Source organism: Vulpes vulpes, chromosome 14, assembly GCF_048418805.1.
Source record: "Vulpes vulpes isolate BD-2025 chromosome 14, VulVul3, whole genome shotgun sequence".
NCBI lineage: Eukaryota > Metazoa > Chordata > Mammalia > Carnivora > Canidae > Vulpes > Vulpes vulpes.
The window spans coordinates 78,803,280-78,819,703 of record NC_132793.1 but is presented as its reverse complement, the minus strand read 5'-3'; the positions used below and the strand labels follow the sequence as shown (position 1 = coordinate 78,819,703).

At 33.7% G+C, this 16,424-nt stretch overlaps 1 protein-coding gene across 4 annotated transcripts in view; it reads right to left on the bottom strand.

Annotated features, from left to right (window-relative positions):
- Nucleotides 1-16,424, bottom strand: part of CERT1 (ceramide transporter 1) — a 111,500-nt gene that overhangs the window by 39,292 nt on the left and 55,784 nt on the right. For all 4 annotated transcript variants that reach the window (XM_025998297.2, XM_025998298.2, XM_072736996.1 and 1 more), the window contains exons 4-6: nucleotides 11,921-12,028; nucleotides 10,960-11,098; nucleotides 5,617-5,700 (exon numbers count right to left, since the gene is read on the bottom strand). In XM_025998297.2, the coding sequence (XP_025854082.1) occupies nucleotides 5,617-5,700; nucleotides 10,960-11,098; nucleotides 11,921-12,028 (331 nt within the window). The remainder of the gene's footprint in view (nucleotides 1-5,616; nucleotides 5,701-10,959; nucleotides 11,099-11,920; nucleotides 12,029-16,424) is intronic.

The following is a 16,424-nucleotide window of genomic DNA, read 5'->3' as shown; positions in this document are numbered from 1 at the left end:
TGGGTGGAGAGAAAGAACAGGGTATTACTCATGTTCCATTAACAGTAAATTTCTTCTTTGTGAGTTGCATCAAGAGTATACCTTGATTTGACAGATCAGTTAGTATCTATACTCATTCTTTTATATAGCTGATGACATGACAAAATGCTCTTGTATAATATTTACAAAATAAGAATAGATGTAATATAGGAAATTGGTCAGAAAATATTGCTGAAGAGCAACAACTGGAAAATATAAAACACATTCCAGTGCCACACTTTACTGGTGGTTTTGTAAGTGGTGAAATTGGAAGTGTGACTCTTCCTATTTTGTTCTTCAAGACTATAGTATCTATTCTGGGGAATTTTTGACATAAATTTTAGGGTCAGTTTGTCCATTTCTGCAAAAAAAACTTAGGATTTTGGTAAGAATTACATTGATTCTGTGGGACAATTTCAGGAATACTGAATTCTTAATATTATCATCTCTTCTAATCCATGAATATGGGATATCTTTCCACTTTTAGGTCTTCATTTTTTTTAATAATGTTTTATTAATCTCAGAGTATAAGATTTTTGTTTCTCTTGTTAAATTTGTTCCTATTTAATTCATTTTATAAATTGCCATAAAGATACTATTATAAATAAAGCTGTTATTTTAATCTTCACATTGTTCACCATTAGCAATAAAAATACGGTAGACTTTTTTTAAAGTAAGCCCTATACCCAACGTGGGCTTTAACTCATGACCTCAAATCCAGCGGCACATACTACACCAAATGAGCCAGCCAGGCACCCCAAAACTGATTTTTTACATATTGATTTTATACCCTGCAATCTTGCTGAACTCATTTATTAGTTCTAAAAGTTTTTTAGTGGATGTCTTAGGATTTTCTCTATACAAGATAATGGCACTTCAAATAGAAATAGTCTTAATTCTTCCTTTAGAATCGGGATGCCTTTTATTTTAACTTTCTTGTCCAGTTGTTCTGGCTAGAATCTTTAATGCAGTATTGAACAGAAATAGCAAGAATGGACATGTTCCTGATATCAGTCTTTCACCACTAAATGAGATGTTAAATGTAGATTTTTCACAGATTTTTTTTTTAATCAGAGTAGTTATTCCTATTTTTTTAGTGTTTTTTTTTTTTTTTAATTTTTATTTATTTATGATAGTCACAGAGAGAGCGAGAGAGAGGCAGAGACATAGGCAGAGGGAGAAGCAGGCTCCATGCACCGGGAGCCCGACGTGGGATTCGATCCCGGGTCTCCAGGATCGCGCCCTGGGCCAAAGGCAGGTGCTAAACCGCTGTACCACCCAGGGATCCCTTTTTTAGTGTTTTTATCATGAAAGAGTATTAGTATTATATTTTGTCAAATGTTTTTTGTTTTGTTGGTTTTTTTTTTTTTAAGATTTTATTTATTTATCCATGAGAGACACACAGAGAGAGGCAGAAACACAGGCAGAGGGAGAAGCAGGCTCCTAGTGGGGAGTTCGATGTGGGACTCGATCCCAGGTCTCCAGGATCATGCATGCCCTGGACTGAAGGCAGCGCTAAACCGCTGAGCCACCTGGGCTGCCCTATCAGATTTTTTTTTCTTTACATCTGTTGAGATGACTACCGGTTTTGGCCTTATTCTACTGATATAATTATTTTATCAACTGATTTTCCTAAGTTAAGTCAACTCTGCATTCTGGGATAATTCCCTTCTGGTCATAGTGTATAATCCTTCTTAGATGTTGCTGGATTTGGTTTGCCAGTACTATTAAGTATTTATATCTATATTCATAAGAGATATTGGTCTATAGTTTTGAGATCTCTTTGTCTCACAAAACTGGCCTCAACAGGTTAAGAAATATTCCTCCTAAAGTTTGGAAGAACATGTGAAGAGATAGTATTAATTCTTCTTTAAATGTTTAGATTCAGCAGTGAAGCCATTTGAGCCGGGGCTTTTCTTTGTGGGGAAGTTTATGACTAATTGTATCTCTTTATTATTGGTCTATTTGCATTTTCTATGTCTACTTGAGTAACATTCTACAGTTTGTGCCTTTTTAAGACTTCTATCCATTTCATCTAAGTTATCAAATTTGTTGGCATATATTTATTTATAGCATCCCTCCTTCTTAATTTTTATTTCTATAAGGTCAACAGTGATATTCTTCCTTTCATTTCTGATTTTAGTAATCTCTTATTTTGAGCTAAAGATTTGTCCATTTTGATCTTCTCAAAGAACCAATTTATAGTTTCTATTCTTTTTTTAAAAAGATTTTTATTAGAGAGAGAGAGAGAGAGAATGAGCAGAGGGAGGGGCAGAGGAAGCAGGAGACTCCCCAATAAGCAGGGAGCCTGATGCTGGGCTAGACCACGACCTGACTTGAAGGCTGAGCCACCCAGGCATCCTTCTTTTTTTTTTTTTTTTTATAATAAAGGTGTTTCAGCTAAAAATTTCTCTCTAAGCACAGCTTTAGCTTCAGCTCATCTGTCTTGGTATCTTATATTTTTGCTTTCATTCATCTCATAGTATTTTCTGATTTCCTTTGTGATTTTTATCTTTAATCCACTGATTATGTAGGAGTATGTTAATTTCTGCGTATTCATGAATTTTAATCTTTGTCACTGATTTCTAATTTTATTTCTTTGTGGTCAGAGGACATATTTTCTATGATTTAAATCCTTTTAAATTAATCGAAGCTTGTTTTATGGCTAAGAACAAGGTCTCTCCTGAAAAACATTACATGTATTATCGAGAAGAACATATATTCTATTGTTAAGTGGAGTGTTTTGTATATGTCTACCAGGTCTGTTTATTTTATTTCTTTGTTGGCCTTCTTCCTACTTGTCATCAACTGTTGAAAGCTAGATATTTAAGTCTCAAACTATTACTACTTAATTGTCTTTTTTTCCTCTTCAATTTGGTCAGTTTTTGTTCCATATATATGGGGTTATGTTATTACACGCAACTACATGTGTAATTGTTATATATTTTTGATGAATTGACGTTTTCATCATAAAGCCTACCTTTTGACCCTAGAAACGTAAATTAAGAAACGATGACATAGAGGGACGCCTGGGGGGCTCAGCAGTTAAGCATCTGCCTTTCGACCCAGGGCATGATCCTGGAGTCCCAGGATCGAGTGTCCCACATCCGGCTCCCTGCATGGAGCCTGCTTCTCCCTGCCTGTGTCTCTGCCTCTCTGTTTCTTTCAGGGATAAATAAATAAAATCTTTAATAAAAAAAAAAAAGAAAGAAAGAAAGAAAAGATGACATAGAATATAACAGATGAAAATTTACATTAGAGGTAAATACAAAATTCGTTCACAAAAGATTTAGGAAACACTCCTTCCACCATGAATCCTGAGGGTCTTTAACTAAGGAAAATGTTTTCATATCCAAAAATTTCTCCTCTGGTCTAAAGTTCAATTACCTTAATTGTCTTTCTTCTCTCTCTCTCTCTCTCTTTTTTTATTTTTAAGAATTTTATCTAATCCTAGGCTATGATCAAGTAGTACCAGATTTAAAGACTACATGTTCTGTTCACTTTATATACAAAGCTTCCAACTTATTTCTAAAGGTTAACCACAGAAAGATACTTTCCATCTATGGTGATTAACAAGACATAATTTCTATCAACCACTAAGAAAGGAATTATTTTAAACAGTGAATTCCACAAATATACTTAAAACATGACTGATTTAAAAAATTATACAAACATCTTCTAGGATATTTCTCTAAATGACTTTAGTAACCCTGTCTTCTGTTGCTTCATTTCTCTCTTCAAAAAAAGAGACTGGAGGTTTTCCTCAAATATCTGGAAATCAGGCTATCTGTTCACATCTCAGAGTTCAGTTACTAGAAGGTCTGTAAGCACTGGCAGGGTTTTTTAATTAGTGGACTTAAAGGCTGATCTGGTAGTGAGGCAGCTTTTTCAGGGAAGAGGTAGAAAATCTCTATTTATAGGCCCTTTATCTGTGGTCATTCAGCATCTACAGAGTTATGTTTTAATTTTCTATCAGAAAATATGTTTGATTGATGGGTATTCTGGAAACATGGTAAAAGGAGGTTCAGTATGCAGACTTTCATTTAGTGCCTGGCTACCAGAATCCTTGGTGATAAACAGAACAATGAGGCTGTGAAATTTCAACCATCAGTATGTAAATTTCCACAAAATCACTTTACAGATAGGCCAATACACCTATCTTTTGCTATGCCATGTATTCCTGAATCTAGAACTCTCCAGTTCAATTTCTAGTTGAAAATAAGAAATTAAAATAAGTTTAATTTTATTAAATTTAAGTTTCCTTTCTATTCTGGGAAATGCAGGTGGGGGAACTGACCAGAATAGAAGTTTCGATGTGCAAGTTTTAGAATTTTTTCATTAATTTTTCCAATACCAACCAAAATCTTTTTCCTATGAAAGCAGATTATACATTGTGAATTTAAAATGTAACTTGAAAGAATCTTCCCAAAATAATACTCTAATTTCACAAAGGTAAATTTAGATTACTCAATAAAATTCAACATTTCAGTCCCAACTTGTAAGGACAACTTTGTAGTAAGAAGTTAGTATTTTGCAAGTCTGAGAGGGGGCAGGTCATAAAGAAGAAGAGAGTCATAATGAAAATAAGAAACAGGAAGAGGGAAAGAAGGATAAAGTGGGCAGAGAGAAGCACAGATTTTAGTATCAATAATGCAATACTCCACTGTGATCTATGAAATAGAAAATTAATGCTATGCAGACAACAGTTTGAAAGCTATTTTGAAAATATGCCAAAGTATAGATTATATTTCATTCTTTCATAACTTTAGCAAAAATAAGCACAATTAACTCATTTTTTCACCAAGTTTTATTTTTGTAATTAAAATTTTTACAAAAAAAAAAATTTTTTTTTTTTTTACAAACCTACTCTAGTTTTTTCTTAGGATATGCCAAAAGAAGAATACTGACTATGAATCACAGATTTCTGGTTTTGTTTGTTTAAGATTCCTCGTGTAAGAGATACCATGCAGTATCTGTCTTTGGTTTCTCTTACTGTAAGACCCTGAAGGTTCATCCATGTTGTCACAAATCACAGGCTTCTAATGAACAATTCAGAATTCCATCTAATAAGTTAGCCATTATACAGAGAGTAACAATAAATGGGTATATGAAACAGACCACTTTGTTCCTAGCTCTGTAAACAACTGCACCATGAAATCAGAGATATTTTTAATAATTTTCCTTTAATAATACTGATTACATACTTTTCAACACCAGCTTATTGAGTGGAGACAGAAAAGAATGTTAAACAGAGAGAAATATACTCAAACATTCAAACTCCATTATAATGCATCCCCCAAGAAATAAACTTTCACAGTACGAGAAACTGATTTTAACAAATACTGCTGAAATAAGTAGGACAATGTCTGGAATTTAGAATGAGTCTTTGTTAGGTAATGAGTGGCTATTATTATTTAATGTCAGAATGTATATTCCACTTACATGTCTTTTCCTAGGAGGAACTTTTCACTTTCCGGTAATTACACTGCTTTTAAAAAATTACTCAATTAGATAATTATTCTTGTTACATACTTAGTATTTATATAATTTTAGAAAGAACACTTTATCTAGCTGAGAGGAACAAAATGTACTACTTACACTTTTCCTTATTGCCATTAGTGTTATGCAAGAAGTCTCCATCAGAACGTGTTGTAGGAAAGTCGTCTTCATCATCTTCTACCACTAAATAAAACATATTTAAGGGTATCAGGATGAAAGGAAATAGGAATTAACCAGTTAATTATTTTTGTTTTCTAATTTTATTTACTTATTCATGAGAGCCACAGAGAGAGAGGCAGAGACACAGCAGAGGGAGAAGCAGGCTCCTGTGGGGAGCTCGATGTGGAACTCGATCCCAGGACCCTGGGCTCACGACCTGAGCAGAAAGCAGACACTCAACCAGTGAGCCACCTAAGCATCCCTAACCAGTTTATTCTTATGTTCGAATGAGTCAATATATTTTAGATTCTGCGAGTACAAGATCTTATTTATCTTTGTATTTTCAGTGGTTGTCAAGGTATGCTCAATAAACATGCTGTGGTATGTCTTTAAATACATTATTATAAAAAAAAAACTATACCCATTCTCATTTGTGTAAGGGACAGGACTGAGATATGAATTTTTTTGTCCTTTAGTCTTCTTATCCCTTCCTACCTAGCTTGAGGCGATTTCATAATTCTACCAGAGGCCTGCAAAGGCTGAGCAAAAATGTAAAAGATTAACTTACATGGAGAAGATACCTTAACTTGCCTCTGGGAGTTCTTAAATTTACTATTTCTGCGTATGTAGGGAAAACAGAATGACTTACAGACGCGATATCAGTTTTCATTCATGTGTCTGTGCTTGGATATCCCTTTAAAACTTACACAATTCCAGAAAAAAACAGAATCCCCGATAATCTCCTTCTGAATACCTTTTTGTTCTATGTACTATTCCTTTTTGTACTGCCTAACATACATTAATCATCTGTATTATATATTCCACTCTTAATGCAAATTTATCAACCTCAGCCTTCCAACCTTATTCTCTATCACACTTTTTAATGGATTCTTTTTATTTAAGGCATTCCCTTTCTACATAAGAAGTCTTCATTCTAAATTAATATCTTACTTCTTGCCTATATCTCTACATCAAATAAATATTTGATCTACTTTAGCTTGCTCTCTCTCTCCAATGGATGTAAAACCCACTCCTGTTCCTTAACTCTCCCCTAAAGGGTAGTAATCACCACAGAAAATACTTTTGTTCTGTGTTGCCATTTTTTTGTTACTGGGCTATTTTATTTTTTCACCACTCAAACATTTGGCTACTCATCTATAACAACGTTTTCAAATCATCATCTGCTATTATCTACTAAATCTACTATTCATTTCTACTCAGCTAAGTAATATCTATATATGACTAAGATTTTCTTTTCTATGTCCATCACTTCTATAGATTTCAGTATTCATACTGAAGCCTCTGCAGACACCTAAGTCCCAGGATTCATCAGATTCCCAGATTCTATGGATCTTCATCTTCTCATCAATCATTTGCAAATATGGTCAATTCTAAGAAATTCATTAACATAGCATACTGCTCTACTTTTAAATCAGTATTTATCACCATCAGACAAGATCCTGATCTTGACTCAACAAGTACCCTGAACTGTTCTTAAATATTACTGAAAGGTTTGTACCTCACTTATCCCATTCATATTTACTTTGGGCTTTGTATCTCTACCCATCCAATAGCCCAGTACCAACAAACAGGGATTTTCAGTTTTCTTTTGCTAGCCCAACACTTAATATATAAAACTGATGAAAACAAGAGCTGCTCTGGCTAAAAGTGGCCTTCCCCTTCCCCTTCCAACCAAGCACTCCTTACCCATCCCTGAGGCACCTTTAAGGGATGTCTGACATGATTTGCCTAATACAAGTCCCCCAACTCAATCATTCCTGTTTTCCTTATCCTTGCAATAATCCAAATGAACCACATTAAAAACAGCAGCTATCATTTACTAAAGTATGGCTGTTAAGCACAGTGCTAATATATATACTCTCAATTCTCACAGTCATATGTGCTGGATATAGTATCCACTTTACAGCTGAGAAAACAGATGTGGAAAAATGTTAGGTAATCTACTTCAAGTTATTAAACTAACAGTGAATAAAGAACGAGATTAACAGAAACTTCCATTAATATGATACATACCTTCTTTTAAAATTAAACAGTATGTTTAGGTTAGATATAATGTCTTCTACTCCTGGAAACCTAATATATCTAAGACTTTAAGGGTTAATTAAATCCTACTGAAGTATATGTGGGAATTGCGGAGGAAGAGTTTGGGCTGAAAAGTGCCTTACTAACAACTCTGATAAAGCATTTTATGTAAAAACACTGAACACCTAAAATAAAATGAGAATTTGCTATTATCATTTTAATGACACACTTAATAAAGAACTCTGATTCTTAAAATTCCTTAAGCCATGAAAAAGACTTCAAAACAGGAACACTGTACCCACCAAAGTTATTATTCAGAACTGAAGGAGATTGAGTTTTTCACATAAGAACAGCTTTTTTACTAAAGGAGTTCCTCACCACTAAATCAGCGTTACAGGACAATGTTTAAAGGGACGTCTGTAGATTAAGGAAGTCTGTAAGCACTATTTACAAAAAAATATAAAAGAATAAATCTCACTGGAAAGGTAAATATAGAGCAAAAGTAGTGGATTAATCACTTACAAAGTTAGAATGAAGGCCAAAAAGACAAAAGTAGATTAATTCACTACCTATAATCAACTACTGTCATAGACTTGATATTGATAATTTAATGAAAGATCCTTAGACTCACTCGGTTCAACTCTGATTTACAATCGGAGGAATAATTCCTACAAAGTAGGAAATTATGGTCCATGTCCTTATTTCACTTTTACCCAACATGTACTCTTAAACACATCAATATTTCCTAAAATAGCATTTATAGGGATATCAGTTGTTATGGGTTGAATTGTATTGCTACAACACTCATATGTTTAAATCCTAACCTTCCATACCTCCGAATGTGACTCTGCCTGTTAAAATAATAATCAAATTAAAATGAGGTCATTAGGGTGGGTCCTAATCCAATACGACCAGTGCCCTTGTAAGAGAAGGAAATTTAAACACAAGCACTTTCAGATGGAAGATGATATGAACACAAAGGGAAAAGACAGCCATCTATAAGCTGAGGAGAGACCTAAACCAGATCCTTCCCTCATGGCCCTCAGAAGCCAACGTTGGTAACAATTCATCTCAGACTTCTAGCCTCCAGAACTGTGAGAAAATAAATTTCTGTTGTTTAAGCCACCTAATCTGTACTACTTGGTGATACCAGCCCTAGCAAACTAATACCTTAGTCTACTACTGTTGCTACTGAACTGCAAATTGTTTAAAATTATTTTTCAAAACTTCTATACAACCTGGTTATCATTGCATCCCAACTTCTATTCCTTCCACTATCACTTTTGTCCTTGATGTGTTATATATACCATTGATATGATCGTTTTAAAAATGAAGAAATCAATTCCATTATATACCCTGCTTTTGTTTAAAAGGCTATCTGCAAATGAAAGATGATTTGTAGTGTTTGATTAAAAAGGAATACATACATTTTTCTTAATGAGGGAGAAAGAAATTCAACTGTCTTTATTTTTGGAGAAATAAATATCGAATGTTAAAGAACCTAAAACTTAAAGTCTATCAAATATAAAGAACTTCAAGGCTACTTAACTTAGACAAAATTAAGTACCTTAAGAGGAATATGGGCTTCTGTTTCTGACCAAGGTGGAATAAACAGACTACCCTTTAGCATGAAACTAAAAAACTGGAAAAACCACCATTGTTTTATACAATGGTTTTCAAAACATTGGATAGTAGGCAACAAAGGACAGTGATTCCTGAGAGTCAGAAAACAAATAACATGAGTGCTATGATTGAGAGTTTCGAAGTGGTCCAGTAAGGAGGAAACCAAAAGGAGTCTGACCAACTCTCTAAGGTGAGGAGTAGCTGACAGTATAGAAAGACAAAGGTAACCAGGGTTCACAAGGCAGAGGACTGCAAAGGAGAAACCTGTACAGAGACAGAATTCCAGAGATTAGTAGAAGGTCTCTTTAAGAATTCAATAAAGTACTGTTACCACATACAAGTGAGGAAATGACAGAGGTCAGGGAAAGACAGAGGTCACATGAAAAAAACTCCAGGGACAGTATCCAAAACCTACATGGTACAGGGAAATGTACCTGTTTCTACAACACTGGAAAACCTTGTAATTCACAGGGTACTGGTTAGAAAACTTTGAAGACTCTTACCTCAGTAGTGGGGAGAAATTAAAATACATAATTGTAAGGTTCTTAAACTATGCTGGAAGTGGTATGATACCTAAAGGTAGACTGTGGTAAGTTAAATGAACATACTATAAACCCTAAGGTAACCACTGAAATAACAGTTATTACTAAAAAGCCAACAAAGGACATTAAAAAATTATTTTTAAAATAATTTCAATCCAAAAAAAGGCAGGAGGGAAAATAAGAAAGAAGTCAAAAAGAATCTGAGCTCAGATTAAACACATTTAACAAAACCAAGAAATGAAATCACGTCAAATAACCTAGTTATTATACTGAGAATGAATTTAGTGCTAGCTAGTAATACTGCTATGAACAGTTCATTTCTGTGTTCATAGCAAATAAAAGAAAAACTGAAGAACAGATGTTAACATCAGTAATATCTTTAGCAGTAACAAAGAAAGAATAACTTAAAAACTCACATTATGAGTAAGTTAAATGAAGATCTCTCTTAAATAAAAAAATTCACTATTATTTTTAAATCTCTAGTAGCTCCATTATTGGTTTCTTCTTCTGTGAGAAAAAAGCCAGAGGAAGGGATGTGGAGAGAAAGAAGTGAAGAGAAAAAGAAAAGGAGAAGAAGAGAAGGAAGACAGAGGAATAAAGAGATCGAATGATTTCAGATTTGGAGGATTTAACATACACATGCTTCTAAGACACATGATGGGGTAAATTTATTTATTTCTTTTTTTTAAAGTAAACTCTAGGTCCAACATGGGGCTTAAACTCAGAGTTGCATGCTCTACTGACTGAGCCAGATGCCCCATGGGGTAAATTCATTAAACATGATCATGTGAAATGCCCCAAGTTTACCAAGATGATGGATATATTCTTTAATGGAATAAAGAGTTTAAAAATCATTTAAAAATTGTCAGTCATATCTGGGATGGGGGATCAGATTACTTAGAATGTATTATTAAAGTGTATGAGTTATATGAACACCGAAATCTGTTACATTGGGAGTTTTTAGCAAAAGTGACTATAATTAACCTTTATCACTTAAAGATATTACCCTTTAAGATCAAGGGGCTTTAAATCCATTCATTCTCCAAGTAAAAATAGTGGTAATAGCCTAATTAACCTTTATCCCTTTGAAGTTCATCCTTGGAGACAGCATCAGCACAGGCATCAAAGTACTTCTGTAAAGTATCAACTTGTCTACATAGGATATCCCTAAAGGTTTCCATTTCCGCCAATTTTTCACGTAAACTGTGGCCTTTCTGCAAAACACACAAAGGGGGGAGGGGATTTAGTCCAAGTTAATAAAACTAGAATTTATATACGTCTATGATATTTCATCACCTTATTACTGAAGTCATGCGGGTAGCGACAACTGTCAGGTTCAATTTAATACTCAGGAATAAAAAAAAAAACAAAAACTCAGGAATAGACTCGAACACGACTAATTAGTGGCTTGACAGTGATAAGCCTGAAGGAAATAAGAAAGCATTAAGTCTGATAATTTGCTAATATAACATTTAATACTTTCAAATTAAACTCTGTGAGGAAAAACTGTAGAAGACTTTGGGCAAATATGTTACTGGGTGCCCTTTCAAAGGAATACTGTCATCTACAGTACAGAACCCTTAAGAGACGGTGTTGTTTCATCATATGGAAATTTTTGATACTGTTGCATTGGAGCTACTTTATATCCTTTAAGTAGGAAAAAACTGAGAGCAACGTAAATGATGATTCCCGTTTACAGAGGTACAAATGATCTTTGTCCAGTGGACATACTTGGTTACTATTCTCTGAATACTGACCAGCTTTGCATATATTAGCAAAATCATTTCAATATTCCTTAAGTTATATTATTCTCCTTTGAATCAATTTTTCTTTACATCTTCTCTCATTAATGAATAAAATTTGATGTGTTCATTTTATATTTTAAGAGTCTTGATTCTGCCCCTTAAAAACTACTCTATAATAATATCAAATAAATTACATTGTAGAAAATTTCTTCAACAAACTATCAAATAATTTCTTTTCACAATACTCATTACTAAACTTGATTACGCCTTAAAGCATACACAACCACAAACCTTGAATGAAGAGGTGGATGTTGCAGAATAGCCACTTGCTCCAGACACCAGTGACACCATAGAGCCATGTCGACGCAAGCTGGATTCAGATCCATATCCAGATTCAGTCTAAAAAGGAAAGCAAACTAGGTGAAAAAAAAAATTAAGCAAAAAGTACTGAATCATCACAATAAAAAAAAAAGTTGTCTGTATGAGGTGATAGATGTTAACTAAACTTATAATCATTTCACAATATACACAATATCAAATCACTATTTTATATACTTTAATACAATTTTATGTCAATTATGTATCAATAAAACTAGAAAAAAGCAAAAGGTTTCCTACAAATCAATAGGATTATTAATAACAATAATTAGCAGTCTGAGTCCATTCAAAAAATATAAGCAATCTACCGACATAAGTAATGCCTTTCCGTTCCTAATTGCCATTTACTTCAAAAATTCACTGAATAGGGATCCCTGGGTGGCGCAGCGGTTTGGCGCCTGCCTTTGGCCCAGGGCGCGATCCTGGAGACCCGGGATCGAATCCCACATCAGGCTCCCGATGCATGGAGCCTGCTTCTCCCTCTGCCTGTGTCTCTGCCTCTCTCTCTCTCTCTCTGTGACTATCATAAATAAATTAAAAAAAAATAAAAAAAAATTAAAAAAAAATTCACTGAATAACAACCACATATTAAGCTACTGGGCTGAGAGTGTTTAATAACCAAAAAACTACCTAGTATAGGCAAATTCACAAGGACAAAGTGGAAGAGTGGTTACCAGGGACTAGAGGGAGGGAGAAATGAGATGGAATTTAACAGGCACAGGATTTTTGTTGCAGAAGATGAAAAAGTTCTGGAGATGGATGATGATGTTCAACATGAATGTACTTCATGTCACAGAACTGTACACTTAAACATGGCTAAAGTGACAAACTGTATATTTTACCGTAAGTTAAAAAAATGGACAGAACAAGGCTAAAAAAATAATAAGAAAACATTCAGTATTACTTCTTTATAGGTTAATCACTTATCCTAACACAGCTTAAATAGAACCGTCTCAGTGAAGCCTTTCTTTTCATACCAGGCAGTTTGTTTTTGTATTCTCAACCATTCTATATCATGATTATGGCATTTACCACTCAACTATTATAGGTTACATCCTGTAATTAAGACCTCAGTTAGTTCTTCTAGAAGACGACTATATCTTTTTAAAATTTCTGTATTCACTTCAACAGTTCATTGCAGAAAAAAAGTTTCCAATTTTGGGGTACCTGCATGGCTCAATCAGTTAAGTGTCTGACTTCAGCTCAGGCCATGATCTCAGGGTCCTAGGATCGATCCCTGATCCTTGATCCCCAAGTTGTCTGAATCTGCTTGTCTCTCTCCCTCTGCCCCTCCTGACTTGTGCACGTGGCTCTCTCTCATATAAAGTCCTTAAAAAAATTTTTTTTAAAAACAAAGTTTTCAATTTTGTCAGTAAGTAATCACAGTATGGAAGATAATTAATTGAACTCCTGGATATTGGGATAGAGTTAGACTCCACACTGTAAATAATACTTGGGGTTGACATTTTATAGCCCACCCTTAAGACAAAAGCAGTACTATGATATAGACAAAAGAACATTTGAAAAAAAATAACTTCCAAGTACCTGAGACGCTCAAGTATTTTCGATCTCAGCTTATTTTCTACTATTACTTTTAAAAAGAACTATGAATAAATTCAGTTGTAGTCACTAAATTTAAGAGGTAAAATAATATCTGACATTGGTATCACACTTGGTGGCAACAATTGAAAGTTTTTTAGATTACCTTTCAAGATTAAGACTAGGAATCATTAAAATTAAGTACATTGTATTTTAAGAACTATCTCTGCTAACATCTTACATCCTCTGTGTTTAGCTCCTAAAAATCCATTACATTTCCTATACAGCTATTGGTTTACCCAGATATCATTCTTTTTTTTTTTTTTTTTCACTTTACAAATTTTTAAATTCTAGTTAGTTAACATATAGTGAAAATTGGTTTCAGGAATAGAACTTAGTGATTCATTACTCACTAGGACACCCAGTGCTCATCATAACAACTGCCTTCCTATCCCTGACTCACCTCTCTCCATCAACCCTCAGTTTGTTTTCTATTGTTAAGAGTCTGATGGTTTGTTTCCCTCTCTTTTGTTCTCCCCCCCCTTATATGTTCACTTGGTTTGTTTCTTAAATTCCACATGAGTGAAATCACACGGTATGTCTTTCTCTGACTTATTTCATTTAGCATAATACACTCTAGCTCCATCCCTATCACTGCAAATGGCAAGATTTTATTCTTTTTGATGGCTGAGTACACACACACACACACACACACACACACACAATCTTTATCCATTTACCAGCCCAAGACATCATTCTAATTGAAAAATGTTCTTTTAGGTTTAAGAACATTAAATTTTCATACTGATTTAATTAATAAATAAAATGTGCTGTCATTGTTATGTAAAAAGATCTTAATACCAGTTCAAAACATTTTTCCAGGTCAGTATCACTTTATTCAAAGGAGGAAGAAAAAATGAGAAAGGGGAACAGGGATCCACAACTGAAAAAGTACACAATAGCTTATGGAAAAGAAGTAAATATCTTTGGCAAAAAGACTAGAAATTTATTCACATGAAAACCAGCAGTCTCTTAAAATTCACACTTCTAGTATATACCAGTTGCCAAACATTCAAAGTGAAATTGTCATACTTCAATACTGCTTGGTTATATGAAACACTCTAAGAAAGACACTGCAAGATGTTTTTAAGTATCAATTTACTAACAAATTATATATAAACTTAAGACTGTATGGAATCAAAGTTCTTCTCCAAGACTTACCTTACCCTACACCATTCCACATCCACATCTCAAAGCAAAGCAGTGATGAAGCAAAGTATTTTTGTACCAGGAAAAATTAATGGAAGGGTAAATAAAGCACGCACTTTATGTAAACTATACCTCAAAAAATTGACTTTTTTTAGAAGATAAAACTAATCTATGACGAAAGAAAGTAGGCCTGGGGGCAGTGGTTACAAAGAGGTACAAGAAAATTTGGGGGTACAGATTACAGTTGTCTAAACTCAACTGTCCAATTAAAATGGATCCATTTTAAGAATATAAACTGTACCTCAATAAAATTTAAAAAAAGGTAAGCTTATTTCAATATAACAGAACCCCACCAAAAGAGAATTCTAATTACAACAATCATATATTTCACAAAAAATCAGATTTTTGAAATAATGTCCTTAAGCTACTAAGATTCTTCACCTAAAATGGCTCTAGTTTCTTCTCTCTCTTGACAGTAACACTAACTTTCTAAGTGAAGTGCTTCTACACCTTAACCATATTGGTTTGGTAAAGTTTCTCAATAGATTAAATATTGAAGACTGGAATTAAAAATAAGAATTTATCTGTAACAGGCGAAAAACATAAGGTACTTCTTAAGTCACTTATCTGACACATATGGTCATTCATTTCTTTTTTTTTTTTAATTTTTATTTATTTATGATAGTCACACACACACAGAGAGAGAGAGGCAGAGACACAGGCAGAGGGAGAAGCAGGCTCCATGCACCGGGAGCCCGACGTGGGATTCGATCCCGGGTCTCCAGGATCGCGCCCTGGGCCAAAGGCAGGTGGTAAACTGCTGCACCACCCAGGGATCCCTGGTCATTCATTTCTAAAAAGAAATTAATCTGAATTGACTTTATTTAAATATAAAAACATACTATGATTTACAATAAAAATTTTATGGTATTAAAATAGATTTTGGATATCTATTTGCAAAATATTCAAAACCAATTTAAAACTTAAATCCATATAAATACCCTCTCCATCTAGTTACTTTTAATCAATGAGTCTTAGAGGTAGCAAAAACTGCTTATTTTTTAAAGATCTTTTCTTTCAAGATCTTAGAACAGAAATACAACAAAGTTTTTCTAAAGGTTTCTTCACCATAACATACTTATCTCGTCTATTTTTTTCACGTTCCACTATTTCAAAACAAGTAACATTTCCTCACAGCTAAGAGAACAAAGACTCCACTATAGCAATATTGATAGTGTTGTACATTTAAAAAAAATAAATAATAAATGTATGTGAAGGCTGATATTTTACTGTAATTGTATTTCTACCTCTAATAAAGTTTCACTTAAATAAATTCCATTATGAAGTATAAAAATCATTCCAAGGAAAAAGAAATAAACTATATGCAATTGTGCTGTTATCCAATCTAAATAATGGAGACTCATTTCTCACTCTATTTCAGTCAATGCACTAAGATAACTTTAAATACAAATAAATGCTTAACAAATATACATATATTCACACAGATGAATCCTCACTGCTAAAAATCTAGTCATTCTGGAAATGTCTATTACTGTGCCAGTAGTACTGACATTGCATAAAATATTCCTGGTGGTATTACCACAAATTTAGAGTAATTTTATGACAGTCACAAAATGGATCAAATCATTTTTGGGAGTCAGAGAATAAA